Source organism: Urocitellus parryii, chromosome 4 (genome assembly GCF_045843805.1).
Source record: "Urocitellus parryii isolate mUroPar1 chromosome 4, mUroPar1.hap1, whole genome shotgun sequence".
NCBI lineage: Eukaryota > Metazoa > Chordata > Mammalia > Rodentia > Sciuridae > Urocitellus > Urocitellus parryii.
The window spans coordinates 176,807,330-176,825,988 of NC_135534.1; the positions used below are offsets into that span (position 1 = coordinate 176,807,330).

The following is an 18,659-nucleotide window of genomic DNA, read 5'->3' on the forward strand; positions in this document are numbered from 1 at the left end:
AATTGCTGAGGCTGACCTTGAACTCAAGATTGGAATTCTTGCCTCAGCCTCCCAAGCTGCTGGGATTACAAGTGTGTGTGATGGCACCCAGGTATAGCAAAAATTTTAAGAGACTGAGTAACTGAATTTGGGAAGAAGTATTTGTGCATCTGAGGACTCTTTGCTGACCATCAAGTGATCTACATGGACGGCCTGTAACTTATCTTCACAAAGTCTTAGGGGACAGGCTGGACTGGATTAATAACCTGATGGTGACACAGGACACTGCGACTCTGAAAGGCAGTCCTTCCAACAAGCTGCCCTGATAAGTGGGTCCCCAGATTATCTCCTGTGGAGGAAGTACTGGCACCTCTGGGAAGGTCAGGGCCCTGCAGGGCCTTTATCTGACCTCTGGAAACTCCAGCAAGTGTCCAAACCAAAGAAAGCGTCCTCTAATATGCCTCTTTTAAAATATAGAACTTTATTTGGTTACTGAGATTTTCACAAGTTCTTGGTTCACAGAAAAGTCATTTCTTACAAAATAACAAAGGCAGCATTTTGTACAGCGACTCACATTGGGGCCACCAAACAGAAGTGCAAAGGACAGTGCTGGGGATGGGAGGGACCAGCGCTTTTGTGTCTGAAGTCTTCACGGAGAAGCCAGTTCTCCTGGCTCCCTCTACTTCCTTCCCAACCCACCCCACCAGAGCAGCACCTGGGGCCTGACAGAATCAGCCTGGGAAAGTGCTGGACAGTGACCCCAATAGGCTGGTGAAGGCCCCGCTTGAGAGGCTGAGTGGAAGGGGATAGTTGAGGTTGAGCTGGCCCTGCATCTGGACAGCCCCCTCAAACTGTGGGGACCCAGCCCCACTGGCTTTGGAACCCTGATACATTCACAGGACAGTCCAATAAAGCCCTTTGGGAGCTGGCCTTCCTCTCCTCACTCAGGCCACTACCCCCACCCTAGCTCTGGGCTGGGACCTGGGATACAGATGTGGCTTAACCTTTAGAGTTCACAGGCAAGTGGGTGGGACAGGGTGTGGACCCAGATATTTCTAAAACAAGGCAAAAAGTGCTCAGTGCCCTGAGGGAACAGCAGAGGGACAAATGGGGCTCAGACAGAACAACACTGTCATCTGAGTGAGGGGAGAGAATGTGGAGATGGCAGTGTCTAAGCTAAACCTTGAGGAATGGGTAGGGCAGAGAAGGGCATGCTGGGAAGAGGAACGCTGGAGCCAAGGCACAGAGTGGGGAACACGGCAAGGCTGGTAAAGGCAGGTGATCACCCATGAGAAGGTGGACATATCCGGGGCCCAGTACCCTGATCTGGACAGGCTGGGGCCTGGAGGGCAGCGGTGGGGGTGCACTCACATGAGGTCTGAACCCTGCAGCAGGCACTGGACTAACATCCTCCTGAGCTTGGGAGCTCTTTGAGGACAGTGGAGCTTCCTGCATCCCTGCACTGCCCAGCCTAACTAGCACCTGCCGCAGGCTCCTGTTTGTAGTATGTCCTTTTGTCATCCCCAGGGCAGCCTTCCATGAGGGACTTCCCATCCCAAGCCCCTTACTCCCTATAGGGCCACGTCCAAGTCAAAGAGAACTGTTCATAAGGAAGCCTCAAGAGGCAGCTGGGAGGCTGTGGGGGAGACCAGGGGCATGGCAAGTCCAGGAAAGGGGGCAATTCTGGAGCAGCTGTCTCCTTCCCGCCAGAATCACTTCCCTCCCTCAGAATTAAATCTCTTCCCTGAGAAGAGTCTGGATTTGGTGTGTGTAAAACAAGTTTCCCTATAACTCAGAGGAATCCTGACTCGAAAGCTTCATGAACTGTATGAGTCTCCCCAACTCTGCATAATCTCCACAAGTGCTGGGGTGACTGGAAACCCTCCGTTTCTGTTCCTTCTTGAAAAGCATTTTCAAGTTCCTTCCTGCTGAGGCCTGTGGAGCTGAAGGGGTCTGGAGGTACCTTGTTCTTAGTCCCCAGAAGGATTGGGTTGTGGTTTTCCAGGGAACGATGGGAAAGAGGAGGGAAGGGTGGAGTGTTCTCAGGCACTGCTTCCAGCCCAGGACCTTTGCCCCAGCTCTTCTGAGTGCCTGTAAGGGCCTGAGCCTGAGGCAGATGTCTGTCCTTACAGGATGGTGCAGAAGATGCTGCGGTTGCTGTGGTAGCCCCCTTCCACACGGGCTGTGATCCTGGTTGCCATGGCTGTCACTTTCTGCCCACTATGGGCTGCAGAGGGGCCCCTGAGAGAGTTTTCCAGATGAGGCCGTGCTGGTGGGTTCACCAGGCGCCATGTGTCAGACCTGGAAGTACAAAAGGAAAGCCAGTGAACTCTGGGAGGTCTGGGCACTTGCTGAACATTCTCATCTTAGGCTCCAGATCACTGGATCCCCATGTTACAATCCAGGTGTAGGTCAGCTGGGGGCAGAGACACATGCCTGTAATCCCAGTGGCTCAGGAGGCTGAGGCAGGAGGATCACGAGTTCAAAACCAGCTTCAGCAACTCAGCAAGGCCCTAACCAACTTAGTGAGACCCTATCTCAAAATACAAAATAAAAAGAGAGCTGGGGATGTGGCTCAATTGCTAAGTGCCCCTGGGTTCAATCTCTGGTACCAAAAAAACAAAAACAAAAATAAAACCCAAACAACAACAAAAAATCCGGATGTAGGTTTTGTCTCCTGAGTTAGTGATAACCCAGAGAGGTGAGACATGACATGGAAGAACAAACCTCCTGCATTCTAAGTCCTGCTCTGCCTCTAATTCTATAATTCTGCATGGAACCTTAGGCAAGTTCCCTCCGAAGACCTCAATTTCTCCATATTTAAATAAGAATCTGGAAATGAGATCATTTGATCTCTTTCACTATCCTCTTTCCCCCAGCTATGTGACCATGAACATTTATAGAAGTTTTATTCATAACTACCCAAAACTAGCAACTACCTGCCTTTCAGCTGATGAATGAGCAGATTTCTACATATATACATGGAAGTTACTCAACAGCAACAAGGAACAAGCCACTCAAAGCAACACCATGGACCTTGAATGGGCTAAGCCAAGTGAAAGAACCAGAGTCAAAAGACTATGTTCTGGACTGGGGTGTAGCTGAGGTTATAGGCCTTCACCACCACACCTGGCCTATCACTGTTACTTATTTTTATTTATTTTAATTTTTTTTTAATTTTGAGACAGGGTCTTACCGAGTCACTTAGGGTCTCATTAAGTTGCCGAGGCTGGCTTTGAACTCATGATCCTTCAGCCTCAGCCTCCCCAGCTGCTGGGATGACAGGCATGCGCCACTGGGCCTGGATATCACCATTATTTATACAACCGTACAGCAATACGATGACCACTCAGAACAGAGGCCCTCCATAAACAAGTGAGGCAGCTGTGCTGGTAACTCCAGCCACAGTTCATGGTGAGGTGCTGAGACCTCAGATGCCAAATATAAGATCACTTTAGAAGTGGAATCAAGAGGGGTCTGGTGACTGCCTGAAATTTGGTATTAGGGGAGAGGAGACAAAGAGGCTTGATGAGTGGGAGGCAGTAGTGACACCCAGAGGCACTGAAACAAGGACAGCGGCAGCAGCAGCAACTAGCATTTATATAACACCTCAGATGTTCATCTAGGTCACAAGATTTTATTTTATCCTAAATTGGTGCCACAAAACAGGTATTATTAACTAGATTTTACTAAGGCCTAGAAATGTTAGGTGACCTTTCCAAGGTCACACAGTGAGTAATTGGCAGAACGGAGATTTAAAACCCACATGGTCCCAACTGCTTTTTTTTTTTTTTTTTTTTAAGTTGCAGTTGGACACAATACCTTGATTTTATTTATTTTTATGTGGTACAGAAGATCGAACCCAGGGTCTTGCACATGCTGGGCGAGCACTCTACTGCTGAGCCACAACCCCACCCAGCCCCATTCCCAACTCTTAAAAAAGCTTTTCCTGCCAGGTACAGTGGCGCATGCCTGTAATCCCAGTGGCTTGGGAGGCTGAGGTAGGATGATCACAAGTTTAAAGCCAGCTTTGGCAACTCAGTGAGGCCCTATCTCTAAATAAAATAAAAAATAGGGCTGAGGATGTGGCTCAGTGGTTAAGTGTCCCTGGGTTCAAACCCCAGTACTAAAAAAAAGAAAGAAAAAAAAAAGTTTTTCCCTCACTGGGCAAAATCACAGTGGCGCATGCCTATAATCCCAGCAATTTGGAGGAGGACTGCAAATTTGAGGCCAGCCTCAGCAACTTAGCAAGTCCCTGTCTCAAAATAATCAACAAATAAAACAACACAACAGGCTGGGGATGTAGCTCAGTGGTAAAGTGTCCCTGGGCTAAATAACCAATACCACACACACACACATTAAAAAAAAAAAAAAAAAAAAAGTCGGGGGTGAGTCCTCAGCTCGGGCCTGTCACAAAGCTTGAAGACAGGTCTTTACCTGACCAGAGCCAACAGCTGGCAGGATGCAGGGAGTAGGGCAGCAGCAATGACTATTGGCCTGGTCTGGCTTCCCCAGCAACTTTGCTTTGCTTCTGGAAGACTAGTTTAGGCAGCCCCAGGCACTTACTTTTTCTTTAAGACCAGGAACTTGTTGTTTTGCATGATGCATTCTCGGTTATTTGAGATCTGCTGAAAGATGGTCTTGTTGCTCTTGCCCTGGAAGATGATGTTCTCCTGTACCAGGGCCTTGGCGCGGCCCCGCACTGCGATGCCGTAGGCTCGGAATGAGTGGATCCGGTTCTTTAGTACCTGAGAGAAGTAGCCAGAGCTTGTCACACCTCAGAGACTCACAGTGGGGGGAACCAGGCAAGCGAATGATCAGTTATAAAACCAAGGGATACAAAGCTGGGTATAGCGGTGCAGGCTTGTAATCCCAGCTACTCGGGAGGCTAAGACAGAGGGTTGCAAGTTCCAGGACATCCTGAGTAACTTAGTGAGAACCTGTTTCAAAATATATATATATATATTTAAAGGGCTGGGGTGAAGCTCCGTGGTAAAGGACTTGCCCATCATGAGTGAAGACCCCCATTCCTAACACTGCAAAAAAACAAACCCTTGAGGGGTTTGAGTATGCTAGGTAGGTCAGCACAGATCTACAGGAGCTCAGAAAAGGATATGGAGATCAGCCTGGGGGAACCTGGGAAGGCTTCTTGGAGGCGGTGATAGTCAGTGTGGAGGAGAGGAGAGGTATCCAGGAAGAGGGAACAATGTGCAAAGGCCTGGAAACAGGGGATACTGGTGCCAGAAGCCAGGGCCACTGGCCACCCAACTGAGGCAACAGTGAGCCCCACCTCCCTTCCATCACTCCCACAGACCTCAGATGCAAAGTCAAGGAATTCCTTTTTTTTTTAATATATATATTTATTTTTTAGTTTTCGGTGGACACAACATCTTTATTTAATTTATTTTTTTATGTGGTGCTGAGGATCGAACCCAGCGCCCCACGCATGCCAGGCGAGCACACTACCGCTTGAGCCACATCCCCAGCCCAGGAATTCTTTACTCTTTGCTTAAGTCACCGACTCATGGAGCTGCAGAACTGAAAACCACCTTTGGGATTATAATTCTGCAAAGGTAGGGACTGCATTTGTTTAGCTCAACAGGGAAACGCTCGCACTCAGCACACTGCTTTGCATAAAAGTGCTCAGAGTTTACAGACTTGTGGGGAGACAAACAGATAAAGGAACAGATATGGAGCACTGTGGGTAGTGCTGTGTGAGGCAGGGGTGGGCATAAGTACCACAGAAGTCCAGAAAAGGGGCCCTTCAAAGGCCTGGGGAAATCAGGGAGTCTTCATGAAGAAGGCGACATCTAAGGTGCACAGCTGAGGTAGCACAGAAGGCAGAGGGACTCTCAGTACACAGAGAATAGTGCATGCAAATGCCTGGAGGCAGGATTTCTCTCCTCATTAAGTACCTACTGGATAACAGGATCTGTACAAGATTATTCTGTTAGGGAAGGCGATCTTAATCTGGAGACCATGAAGATACATTGATACCTCAGGAAGCTTCCAACTCCATGAGTACAGGAGATGACATCCCCATTCCTGGCTTTTCTTTATTTTTTAGGTACTGAGGATTTGAGGGATAACTCAGCTCCTTTTATTTTGAGATAGGGTCTCATTAAGTTGTCCAAGCTGGCCTCAAACTTGTGATCCTCTTACCACAGCCTCCTGAATTCCTGGGATTACAGGTGTGTGTCACTCTGCCCAGTTCATTTCTGGCTTTTTGGGGGGAGGGCAGGAAGGGTCCAGGAATTGAACTCAGGGGCACCAGACCACTGAGCCACATCCCCACCTATATTTTTAAAGACAGGGTCTCACTGAGTTGCCTAGCACCTCACTTTTGCTGAGGCTGTCTTTGAACTTGCAATCCTCTTGCCTCAGCCTCCTGCAACTGGGATTACAGGCATGTGCCACCGTGAGTGGCCATTCCTGACTTTTTGCAGGTGAATTGTTGTTCCAATGTCTGCTCCTGTGTAAGGCCCAACCACATCTCCCAGGCCCAGTGTGGACAGGAAGGATTATGTTCCTACAGGGCTGAATGCTTGTGGTTCTGCTTCTCAGAGCACAGCATGAGCCAGAGCTGGCCCTGTGTCCCACGGCTGGGCCCTATGTCGGCACCACACATCACACACATGTGCATCTCCTCACCTTAGTGTCAGACCTGGGGAGCAACTGCAGACCACTGCCCCGGTTGCCAATGATGTCATTTTCGACAACGACAGTGCTGTCGCCCTTAGTGATGATGCCATGGCCTCTGTTGTCATATATACCATTGCCCCGAAGTTCCACCTTGCACTGGGCCTCCACCTTGACCCCACTCTGGCGGTTACAGGAAATGCTGTTGTTGGCCACACGGGTGAGTTGGCCGCTCTGGGCCACAGTGATACCTCTGTCCCCGTTGGCGTGGATCACATTGGTGATGACTTGCAGAGCCTCGCTGCTCTGGACATAGAGTCCGGAAGCTGCAGGCAGAGGGGGAGAAAGCAGGTCAGCCCCAACAATACCCGTCAAGAAAGACTTCCCTGAACTGGATGCCTCAGGAGAGAGAGGGGAAGAGGCAGTGACTCAGAGCTGGCCTTGGGTCTCATCTTCTCAGTGAGGAGAGACAGCAGGAAGAAACCCAGGAGTATCAGAAAAACTCTCCCTGCTGAAGCAAGCCCTCGTGAAAGGCAACCAGGGACACAGGCTAGGAGAAGACTCTTTGGCGCCCCTGGACCTTTAGCCTAAGCTCTCAACCCAGTCTTGAATGCCTCCTACAATAGCATCCTACTACTGTTTGTACCTCCTGTGACAAGGACCTCACTACCTCCTCAAGGCTGCCCATGCCACCTCCAGACAACTCTACCTGCTAGAAAGGCATTTTCTTTCCCATACTGAACTGGAATCTGCCTCTCTATTATTTTGGGACATTTTCTTCATCAGGGACATTCTATAATTTTTGAGTAGAAAAATTTGTCAAGCTAAGTAATATGGGTCTAAAAAAGGTGTTAGATATTTTGGAAAGGAAAAATGGTGCTTGGGGACGGTATGCCCAGAGACACTGTATACATGTAGGACAAAGCCCAGAGCCAGCAGTAGAGCCCCTGTCTTGTCAGGGACAGAGCATGGCACCAGACCTGGTGTGGGGAGGAGTCTGTGGCATTACATCTGCCCTCTGATGCAGCAAGAGAGCGGGGGTGGCAGGGTGGGGAGGGTGTGGGGAACAATGACTGGGACCCATGGAAGCAGCTGAGCTGTGAGCCTGTGAGTTTGAACCTCTCAGGGGCATCTGCCTGCAGGTTCTCCTGGCTTGGTTGAGAAGAGCAAAAATAAGTTGTGAATTATGTGGCTTTGCCTGTCTTGACGGACAGCATGACCACATGGAGGAAACCCTGAGTGAGAGGGGACAGAACTCATTTCCCAGAAAGGTGGGCTGGGGCTGCTTGCTGGCTGTTGCTCTCCTTGTCCTCTGTGACTCCCAGATGAAAGCCAGGGATGGAGTCCTTCCCCACTGGCACCCGTCAGTGATTCCTGCCCTATAAACATGTCATTGGGGATGGGAGGAGAGCAAAATTCCAAGGAGAGGATGGACAGATGTGTTCACAGTGTTCAGAAGTTCAAGGTGACTTGGGATGTCTGAATGGGAGAAGGAATTTCAGGCAAGAGGGAAGCTTGTAGGGTAGGAGGTAAAAATGTGGCAGAGAGAAGTAGCTGATGAGGTCACACTGGGACCAGTCTGCGGAGGGTCCTTAAGAGAGTGAGTTCTGCAGTTGGGGCTGGGGGCACACTCACCTCCGTTGTGATTAATACTGTTGGACTCCACAAGGGCTATGGTGAGGGGCCGCCGCAGTGGATCGTCCTCCTTCTCTAGCTCTGTCTCCCAGAGGATGGCATCCCCGTCCTCGCTGAAGTTCTCTTGGGCCCCATGGCCTCCAGGGAACTCACTGGAGCCATCCTTCTGGCTAAAAACTGCCACTCCATACAGGCCATTATAGCTCACATGGTTGCTGGTGACGTGGGGCAGGCTGGATGACATCATCCACACACCACAGCCCTTGTTAGCTGGGACAGGGAGAAGAGCTGGTTACTGACACTCAGCAACGGGTGACCCAGCACCGTGTCTCCCCAAAAGGGACACAGAAAGGCAGCAGCCTGGAATAAGTCACTTTAGCACCCGAGGCTGTTGGCTTCTCCTTCATACAAGAGGGAGGATAATGACCAGGTCAATCTCAAGCCAGGGTCATTCCATTAGGTATAAAAGTGCTGTCAAGCCACTCTGCCAGATCAGGAACAGTGGCAGTGCCAAGCTCTCCCTGTACGGAGGGAGTAGCCCCAGTTTGAATCCCAGCCTTGCCACATCCTAGCTGTGTGACCTTGAGAAAGTTACCAAATCTCTGTGCCTCAGTTTCCTCCTAACTGTACCTTTAGAAGGCAGTCAGGATTAAATGTGATAATACATAGAAAGGAGCCAGCAGAGAGGTGGTCTGAATAAATACTATCTGAAATTATTACTAGAGAGGGAGTCCAGAAAGATTAAGGCCTTGCCCAAAGCCACAGAGTGAGGAAGAATAATTCTCTCTCATTATCCTGTTTTCCCATTATATTTCCAATTTTCTGGAGCAACAGGAGAGTTAGATGTGTTGGAGCTTAAATAGGCAGCCTCTTGGCATAAGCCAGCTCTTGCTTTTGCTATTTTACATAGGGAAAAGCCTCTGCTCTGCTGACCTAATGGGCTCAGGGTGGATTATGGGTCATTTATAATAGATACTCTTCATTCTGCGAGGCCTGAGGCAGTTCTTGTTCCTCAGATGAGGTCTCTGAGGCTCAGGGAAGTTGGTGACTTTCTCAGGACCTGTAGGCTGGAGATGGAATGTGGCTTCCTGTCTCCTTGGAGGGGCTGGACCCCAGAGCCAACCCCTGGGAACATGCTCCTCACCATAGATAGTATTTCCTTCTATTAGTCCTTTGCCTTCGTCACCTACGACCACACCATCTGAGTAGCCAAAGCAGATGAGGTTACTCCTGAGGACGGGGATCCCTCCACGGCGGATGTCCACACCTCCCCACTGATTCTCACGGATGACATTTTCTATGAAAAGAGGTATAAAGAAAGTTAAAACCCAAAGGTCACCTGCAGTGCTGGCAATGAGGACTCACACAGCTAAGAGAAAGGACACCCCAGACCAGGGTGTCAGCAATCCACACCCCAGAGTTTGTCCATTGCTGCTTCAGGACCTTGTCTGCTTTCCCCAAGGGCAAGGTTTGTGTGTGTGCAACTCCTATACCCCCACCCACTGTGCCCAGTGGCCTTGAGACCCATGAGTAAGAGCAAGCTGGCTTTTGAACCCCAGAAGTAGAATCCAGCCATTCCTGCTCAGCCTCAGCTCCACTGACTAGACCCTTCTCCTCTCTTCCCAGGATCTATCCCCTCCTCCAGGAGTGGATTAAGAGGTCCCAAGTCAGAAGGGTGGTCCTGTACATGGCTTCTCCAGCAGGGCAGACTCGCAGCCTCCTGGGACTAGGATGCAAGGGCTCTGAAATCCTGCGTGACTGGCCCTGTTCTGTTTCTGTGTCCCCATCTCATGTCTCTCCCCCTTGCTTGCCACACTCCAGTCCTGCAAGTGATCTCTGCTCAGGCGTGCCAAATCTGTTCCCTGGGGTGACCTTGTATGGGGAGGTTTTTTCCCCTGGCTCTTTACCATCTTCTGGGTTCTAACTGATGTTTTACCATCTCAGAAAGGCCTGCCCTGACCACACAATTGAGCAACACTTTTATCATCTCATGCCAAGGACCTATAAAGCCCTTATCACCCCAGGCCAGTTTTACTTATATATGTATGCTTAAACTTATTCACTGCTTTCCCCCCTAAAATGTCAGTTCCTGAGAGCAGGGACAGCATCTATTTCATTCACTGCTGTATCTCCAGCTCCTAGAACAGGGCCTGCACAGTGAGTGCTCATTAAGTGGTGGATGAATGGCAGCTGGATGCAGTCAGGGAATTCCCTGGGCCAAGATCCCAGGCATGACTCACTCTGTGCTGAGCCTCCATCCACGCATCCTGCAGACTTGATCCTGGCCTTGGGGAATATGCTGCCTAACATAAGAGATGGACAAAACAAAGCTCTAAGAAATTAAATAAATGTCCTGCAGAGGAGGCATCCTGGGTGCAGTGAGTATCTGTGTCTAAGAGGAGGTCAGGGAAGCCTTTCCTGAGAAGGGATGCTGGAGCCAAGACCTAAAGGATGAGCAGGTGTTGGCCAGACAGATTTCCAGAGTAGGTGGAAGCCCATAGGACATCTGACATTGGTGCTTCTGGAATGACTGTGAGGTACCCATTGAGCTACTGTCAGCTCTGGGCCTGGCAGAGAGCAGACACTCCCTCCATGCTGTGCCACGCCCATCTCATGAGAAGCCTGGCCAGCATGAAGCCCATGACCCTGCGAGCTTACATGGAGTGGTGTAAGGTCCTGAAGCTGGTGGGGATGATACCAGGGGACAGTGCCTTGGCTGTCCATTGTCTTTGCTGGCCATGGCTTCAGACAGTTCCCATCCCATACCTGTGATGAGGCCTTTGCCATTCTCGTTCACCGCTATGCCAGCTGCACGGCCCTTGAAGATGTGGTTCCCGCTGAAATGGAAGGCAAGTAAGACAAAGAGTAAGGCTAGGGTACCGACATCTGCTTCAAGAAAATGCCTTCCTTGGTGGATTTCCCAATGGTTCAAGTTCAAAGGGGCATAAAGCAGCTCCTGAAGTCCTATAAGCCATGAATTTAGAAACCTTTGGTTGTCCCTGGGATAGCCTGACCAAAAACTCAGCCCATGACTATATAATGGAAGCACAATGATATCCAGTTCTTTGTGGTTCCTCTTTACTGTCATCTACACATAAACATAATTTTAAATAGATGTCACCGTGCTGCATGGACCACAGGTAAAGTCTTGATGGCATGAAGAATCCATAGGAGGCTGTGCTAAGCTAGCTTGGGGGTATAGGTCATTATCTCTCAATGGCAAAAAAGATGCTATGGCCTGCCTCATCCTGGCCATTTCAGGGATCTCAAACTTCATTCTGTGTCCTTGCCCAGAGTCCTGCTTCCTATTACAAAGAAACCAAAAGGGGAAAAAGCACAATATATTCTCTCAAGGTGCCTTCATTTTTTAAAAACCCATGACACTGGTCTCATCATGATATTCTTCACTCAAAACTCTGCAACAGTTCCCCAGCACCATTGCCCTATGAGCACAGGTTACTTTAGTAAGCTGGGCATGGTGGCACACACCTGTAATCCCAGTGATTTGGGAGGTGGAGGCAGGAGGATCACAGGTTCAAAGCTACCTCAGCAACTTAGCAAGACCCTGTCTCTAAATAAAACATTAAAAAGAACTGAGGATGTGGCTCAGTGGTTAAGCACCCCTAGATTCAATCCCTAGTACTAAATAAAAAAATTCATAAATAAATAAAATAAAAGTTAGTTTAATAAGTGCCTTTAACAGAAAAAAAATTATCTGCCTCATAGTAATAGGAATGGATAAAAATTTTGGAATATCAAAAAAATGGAGAGTTCTGGGGCTGGGGATGTGGCTCAAGTGGTAGCGCACTCGCCTGGCATGCGTGCGGCCCGGGTTCGATCCTCAGCACCACATACCAACAAAGATGTTGTGTCCGCTGAGAACTAAAAAATAAATATTAAAAATTCTCTCTCTCTCTCTCTCTCCTCTCTCACTCTCTCTTTTAAAAAAAAAATGGAGAGTTCTGAAACCTTCCAAGTGATAAATATCAAAGCCATGCAACACCTATAATGGAATAATGTTGGGGTAAAATACCTGCTACACATTATTGCCAGATATTTTATTAAAGTGAAGACATAACCATGTGACTCTTTAAAACCTTTAAACATTCCCCATTATCTTGCCAGAAGCAATTTCCCCTTCCTCAGCCAGGACCCTTCCTGTCTGGCTCAAGCCTTTCTCTCCACCATTCCTTCCCACTGGCAGCATGACAGACAGACTGCTGCCCAGCTATAAAAGGTCATGCTGCCATGACCCCTGGGCCCAAATTTCTTGGGACAGTCCCAATTCAATATATTCTGGTGTTTTCAAGTCACAGTGGACTGTCTGCCCACCCTTGGATCTGTGTTCTGCTGCTTCTTGCTCATGCTTTCCCTTTGCTAGGAATGCCCACCCCCAGCTCCACAGGGGGTGGGCATTCCTAGCAAAAGTCAACTATTTCAAAGTCAACTCTAGGGTCACCTCCAATGGGAGGCCTTCCCATATCCTCTAGTCAAAACTATTCTTTCCTTCTCTTGATTCCACTCTGTTGCCACCTTCTCCATACTGTAACAGGGATGGCAGATACAGGGTCCCAGTCCTGATACCTCTTTTCCCACCTGTGGCTCACATCACTAATGGATTCCAGCATGTTCTCATATGAGGCCAGATGTAGCAGTAGAATCTTAACACCGAGGCACCCGAGGTAGCCTCTATCAGGTGAGCAGAGTTGGCATGTGAGTGAAAATCTCTGTGCTATTCTCATCTTACACTGTATTTCTGCACATGCATGTCCTCCAGATTAGAGTAAGTGCCTAGTGAGCAGGGTCCACCCCTTGTTTACCTTTATTATCCCTTGTTAGAAAGGCTCAGTAATGTTTGCTGAATAGAATGCCTACACCCAGTTAACTGCAAGGGAGCCAGAAGCACAAGAGCAATCGTGTTATTGGGGTGGGATATGAGCAAAGTCTCTTCTTTATTTGCATCTGTACAGTTATTGTAGTGAACAAAAAAGGTTTTCAATTGGAGGGAAAAAAGGGAGTAGGGAAACAGAAAAGAGGGAGACTGTGGACTGGCCAGACAGTGCCACTTACCTCACGATTGGATTTCCGTGATACAGGATATAAATGCCAGCTTCCTTATTTGAAAAGATTTGGTTGTTCCTGATGACGCCTTTCCCATTGCCAAGGACAACAATGCCGGAGCGAAGGCCGTGGTGGATCTGGTTACACTGCAAGTGAAAATGAGACATCAGAGAAGATAGGTCAGACCTGCAGCAAGAACCCCTGTGCTCAATCACTGCCACCCGACTGCCCAGGATGAACATGGTGGAGAAAAGGTCACCAACGATCCTTATCACATGGCAAAAGGATGGGACCACGCTGCTGCCCCGCTGTTCCTGCACAGGTGCATGTATGGAAACAGCGAGGGAGACTGTGGGGGGGATTCTCCCCCCAGCCTCTTGGATACAGTTTCACTGGTATTTATTGCTGAGGTCTCTTGGGTTCCATTTGCAAGGCAGGCCACGGAAAGTTTCTGAGCCTCTTCAGAGTCAGGGTACCACAACTGTCCACTCAGGCCTCATCTCCCATGGCCAGGAAGCCCATGTCTCAGGGAAGGGGAGTGCCCAGGGTCAATAGAATGTTAGCTCAGAGCAGTCCAGAGGGACTATATCCAGAGAGGGACAGGAGCCATTTGGTTTTGGTCCTCATGTCTCATTCAGGAGAAGGCCTGTGGAAGGACACAAATGCTGGGGGAATCAGCTGTCCTGTGAGGGTCACAGGAAGTATTTGAGCTTCAGGACACTTAAAAGATATATATTTCTGATACTTTGTGTAAACGGAGAAACAGGCCAGGATTTTATAGTACATTTGTAATAGAGCTAGATCTGAAACCTAGTTTTTCTGTCTTCCAGTCCAGTTAGTTGCTTTTGTAGAGACTTAATATATATATTTTTAAATATGTATTTTTTTTATTTGTAGGTGGACACAATACCTTTATTTTATTTTTATGTGGTGCTAAGGCTCAAACCCAGTGCCCCATGTGTTCCAGGCAAGTGCTCTACCACTGAGCCCCAGCCCAAGACTTAATATTTTTTACATTATAAAAAAATACAAAAACATTGTCTCACCTTATTTCCTGAAATACAATCTCATTCTGCTCCTGCCCTTATACTGGGGATTGAATTAAGGGGCACTTTACCACTGAGCCACCTCCCCAGCCCTGTTTGGTTTTTATTTGAGACAGGGTCTTGCTAAGGTGCTGAGGGTCTCACTAAGTTGCTGAGGCTGACCTTGAACTTGGGATCCTCCTGTGTCAGCCTCCTGAGTCACTGGGATCACAGGCATGTGCCACCTTGTTGGCTTAATCCCACTCTTAAAGGCTAGGTAAATCTCTTCCAAAATGATTTTATGGAGACAATGATGGAGTTTGCTTTAAAGCATTTCATGCTGCAAGCTTTCCTTACTGTCACTTACTTTCCTGACACCTCCCCCCCACCCCGAAACCTGGTGCTGGGGATGGAACCTAGGGCCTGCCAGGCAAGCATTCTACCACTGAGCTACACCCTCAGTCTTACTTTCCTGATTTCTGAAGGGTTTGGCAGACCCCCAGAGGCAACCACTATCTGAGAGAAGTCCCTTGAAAGCTGACAAGCTCAGAGAGTGAGGCATATGCAACAGTATATCCACCCTCATCCCCACTCACAAAGCAAGGACTGAAACATGCTGTTCTGTTCTCTTCCCCCTCCACCTGCTAAGGTGATCTACCCCTCTTCCCTCTGCCTATAGGAAAGAGAACTCCTCTGATCTCTGGCAACAGCGATAGTAAGTTCCTAGGCCAAGGCAGTGCATCAGCCACCTGCTGTGTGACAGGAACATAGCAAGTGGAGTGGTGGACAGAGGACGCTGGCTAGTGTGTCTTTTTAAAAATAGTTAGGAATTTTCCTTTCTCTACGCTGTCATTGCCAGTCTAGATATAGACTAAGAACATCAACTGAGTCAGACTGCCTGGATTCAAATCCCAGCTGTCACTGGTTATATGGCTGGGCAAGATCCTTTTGCTCTTTGTGGCCAGTGCCTTCACTTGTAAAATGGGGATAATGCTTTGTCTACTTTCCAAGGCTACACAAGGATTAAAGAGGAATTAAGTAAATATCTACACAGTGCTTAGAAAAGTATCTGGCATATAATAAACTTTACACTTAAGGTTAGCTATTACTTTTCCAAGTGTACAATTTCTGGAAATCTGTCTCTCAGCAATGCCAGACTGAAAAGGGGGCTGGTTTCTTAGATCACTGGTCAGAAATTCTAAGATTTTTAAGTGGTTTTCACGTTGGTATAAAATCAAACTCAATATGTCCTCACAATATCCATGAACCAAATCATTTTCTGAACTATATATCTTACATGCCCTCTTGATTTTATAGAAAAGAAAGAAACTAACGAGGGAGTCTTTTGGGGGGCTTGTTTTTAAATCCAAGTGTCTTTTGGAGCAGGCACTGTGTATGTATTCTTTTTCTTTTGAGTACTGAGGATTGAACCCAGAAGGACTTTACCAAAGAGTCACATTACCAGCCCTTTTTTTATTTTGAGAAAGGGTCTCACTAAGTTGCCGAGGCTGGTCTCAAACTTGTGATCCTTCTGCCTCAACCTCCAGGGTCAGTGGGATTACAGTCATGTCCCACGGAGCTGGCTTTTGTGTCTGTATTCTTAAACTCAAAGCCACCCATAACCTATCAGGGCTGTTGGGAGGGCCCTGTGGAGTTTCCCTGTCCATCCCATGCTCTTCTTCTTCACTGATGGGGAAAGGGCAGGAAGCAACTTGTCCAAAGCCATTACTAATGTATGGAAAGACAAAAAGAAGCGGAGTCACAGGACACACAGAGAGGAGCAGAAACTACCTGCAAACAGGAAGCATGTAAATTCAAGAGGGCAACACTGATTTAAATATCCTCGGAAAAGATTTCTGAAATCCTTGAGAGCCAGCCTGAACAGGGGAGGAAGACAGAGGAAAGTACCAGGATGAGCGGGTTGGACTTCTTCCGAATGTCCACGCCAGCCTCTGCATTGTGGTAGATGTTGTTGCCCGCGATCAGGCCTCCGCCTTCCAGGCGAAGAAAGATGCCTGAAGCTCGGCAGCGGTAGATGTCGTTCCTGAGCATGACAATCTAAGCAGAAGAGAGAAAGCAATTTACTCTCCTATCACAGGGAATTTGTTAGAGATCACACACCTCAAGTCTTTTTCTTCCCAGCTAGTCCCCACGGGTGCCTACTGTTAACCACAGGTGAGAGGAGTGCCTCCCTCTGCACCCGCCCTCCCACCGTGAGCTCCCAGGACACCTGCCTGCCTTGGTATTGCCCTGTGGGCTCTTTACCCAACACCTTCACATTGCGGCTTTACAAACTTGGACTGATGCTTGGCTCCAGGGCTAAGCTGCAAGACTGGATGACGGGATGCAAAGGATGCTTACAGAAGACAGGATTCGGGGTCTTCAAGCTTTATGCACTAGGGTTGCACAAAGACTTCCCAGGGGTCCAGGGGCACAGCTGCTTTTAATGGAATCAAGTTCTAGATCTATCACTGCTATTTGTACCTTTCCAAGTATTCACCTGTCTGGGCCAGCACCAAATAATATACCACAGATTTTCCTGGACCACCTTCCCTTCCACTTTATGAAATGATGGCTGATTCTCAATTGAAGAACAAACCAACCAACAAATTACTTAAAAAAGAAGAAGAAGTCTACTTGTGCCTAACTTGAACCGATCTTGGTGTACTAGCTGGTATGGAAAAACCACTGAGACTCCAAACTAAGGGACAAATAGAAATACTGGTATAAGAAAGCGTCCTTTAAAGGAGGTACCAAGCTTATTTAGAGGATGTGTTTTCAATTATATTTTCTTCTTATATTTAGTAAGTATATGTGGTTTTAAACAACTGTATATTAACACAGTACATTATGATAAATTGTGTACTACTATTAAACAATATAATATATTAGGATAAATTTTGGGAGGAGTATAATGGAAGTCCAATTCCAAGGAGGTCTTAGATTCTTCTTATGATGGAAAAAGCTGCTCCTACACTTACAAGACAATAAGATAGTACGCACAAACATAATAACCTTTCTGGAACTCATCAGAGAGCTGAGGGTGCAGGACAACGAGTGCCATACAATCTGGTAAGAATTCTGCTGACATTCTTAATGAATTGTTCAAGGCTAAGTGTGAGCTAGGTAAAGAGCATAGAAACTGGTGGTAGCTGCCCCTATTTACTTCTCCATGGATCTCCCTGGGTGCTCATGGAGAAAGACTGGGGACAGGACAGCAGGAGACAACCTTTTTGGAAGTTCAGGTTTGGGGGAAAAGATAGCCGACTCTGAGAAAGGCACCAGGCCCCTCCTGGACTCTTCCCTAACTTTCCTATAACACAAGCCTTAAGTAGCTGGAATCTGGGATAAGAGCAGCAAACCCTGTGGCACCCAGTGAACAGCTTCACCTTTGGGGGCAGTGGGAGGAACCCATCTTGGGTCAGTGCCTCTGAGAGAGCACCCTTTATGCTGGGGGTGAGGTAGGGTCACTGACAAAGTCCTTTCCAAGACCTGTGGACATAGCACCAGCCCAGACTAAGGATGAACCAGGATAATAAAGAAAATCTGTCACCATGCTGGCAGGTTCACTTGTGCAGAGTGACATATAACAGCAGCCTACTGAAGCAAGGAGGATGAGAGCAAGGAGAGGCCTCTGCGGAGCAGGTGCAAAGGGAAGATTCAGGACAGACAGAACCAGCACAAGGTTGAGATAGAGGAAACTGAAGCCCACGGGAACTGAGGATAATCCAGATGACATCATCCAATTCCCTAAGAGATTGATCCCAAAAGAGCAAGCAAAAGCATTTCCAAACATCAACACAATTTGCCTCGGTCTCTGCTGGCCTATTATAGACACCTGACTTCCAACTACAAATTCCAACCCGCAGGAAGGAGAACATCACAGTCGGTGCTGCTTTTCATCTTGAAACCTCAAGTGACTGGGCTCCTTCTGCCAGCCTTCACCCTGCTGGGATGCTCTAGAGTCAAATGGGCTGAATGCAGCACAGAGACAGGCTCAGTAAGCCCCACACTCCCACACAGCTCCCTGCGTCTATCATGCGGCTTAGCATGCCATTGAACCTGATGCTGGGTACGCGTGAAACATTGTGGACCTTTTTTTTTTTTTAAGTTAAAAACCCCTGAATGTGGCCAGGCACAATGGTGCATGCCTGTGATTCCAGTGGGGCTTGGTTTTTTGTTTTTTTTTTTAAAGAGAGAGAGGAGAGAGAGAGAGAGAATTTTTTAATATTTATTTTTAGTTCTCGGCGGACACAACATCTTTGTTGGTATGTGGTGCTGAGGATCGAACCTGGGCCGCACGCATGCCAGGCGAGCGTG

At 48.1% G+C, this 18,659-nt stretch overlaps 1 protein-coding gene across 2 annotated transcripts in view; it reads right to left on the reverse strand.

Moving 5' to 3' along the window:
- Positions 1–439: 439 nt before the first annotated feature.
- The window catches only part of Fbxo10 (F-box protein 10), a 57,146-nt gene continuing 38,926 nt past the window's right edge, over positions 440–18,659 (reverse strand). For both annotated transcript variants that reach the window (XM_026414801.2, XM_077797065.1), the window contains 8 exons: positions 16,248–16,397; positions 13,324–13,460; positions 11,020–11,090; positions 9,398–9,550; positions 8,254–8,523; positions 6,631–6,944; positions 4,546–4,727; positions 440–2,280 (listed from right to left, as the gene is read on the reverse strand). In XM_026414801.2, coding sequence (XP_026270586.2) covers positions 2,106–2,280; positions 4,546–4,727; positions 6,631–6,944; positions 8,254–8,523; positions 9,398–9,550; positions 11,020–11,090; positions 13,324–13,460; positions 16,248–16,397 — 1,452 coding nt within the window. In that variant the 3' untranslated portion in view covers positions 440–2,105. The remainder of the gene's footprint in view (positions 2,281–4,545; positions 4,728–6,630; positions 6,945–8,253; positions 8,524–9,397; positions 9,551–11,019; positions 11,091–13,323; positions 13,461–16,247; positions 16,398–18,659) is intronic.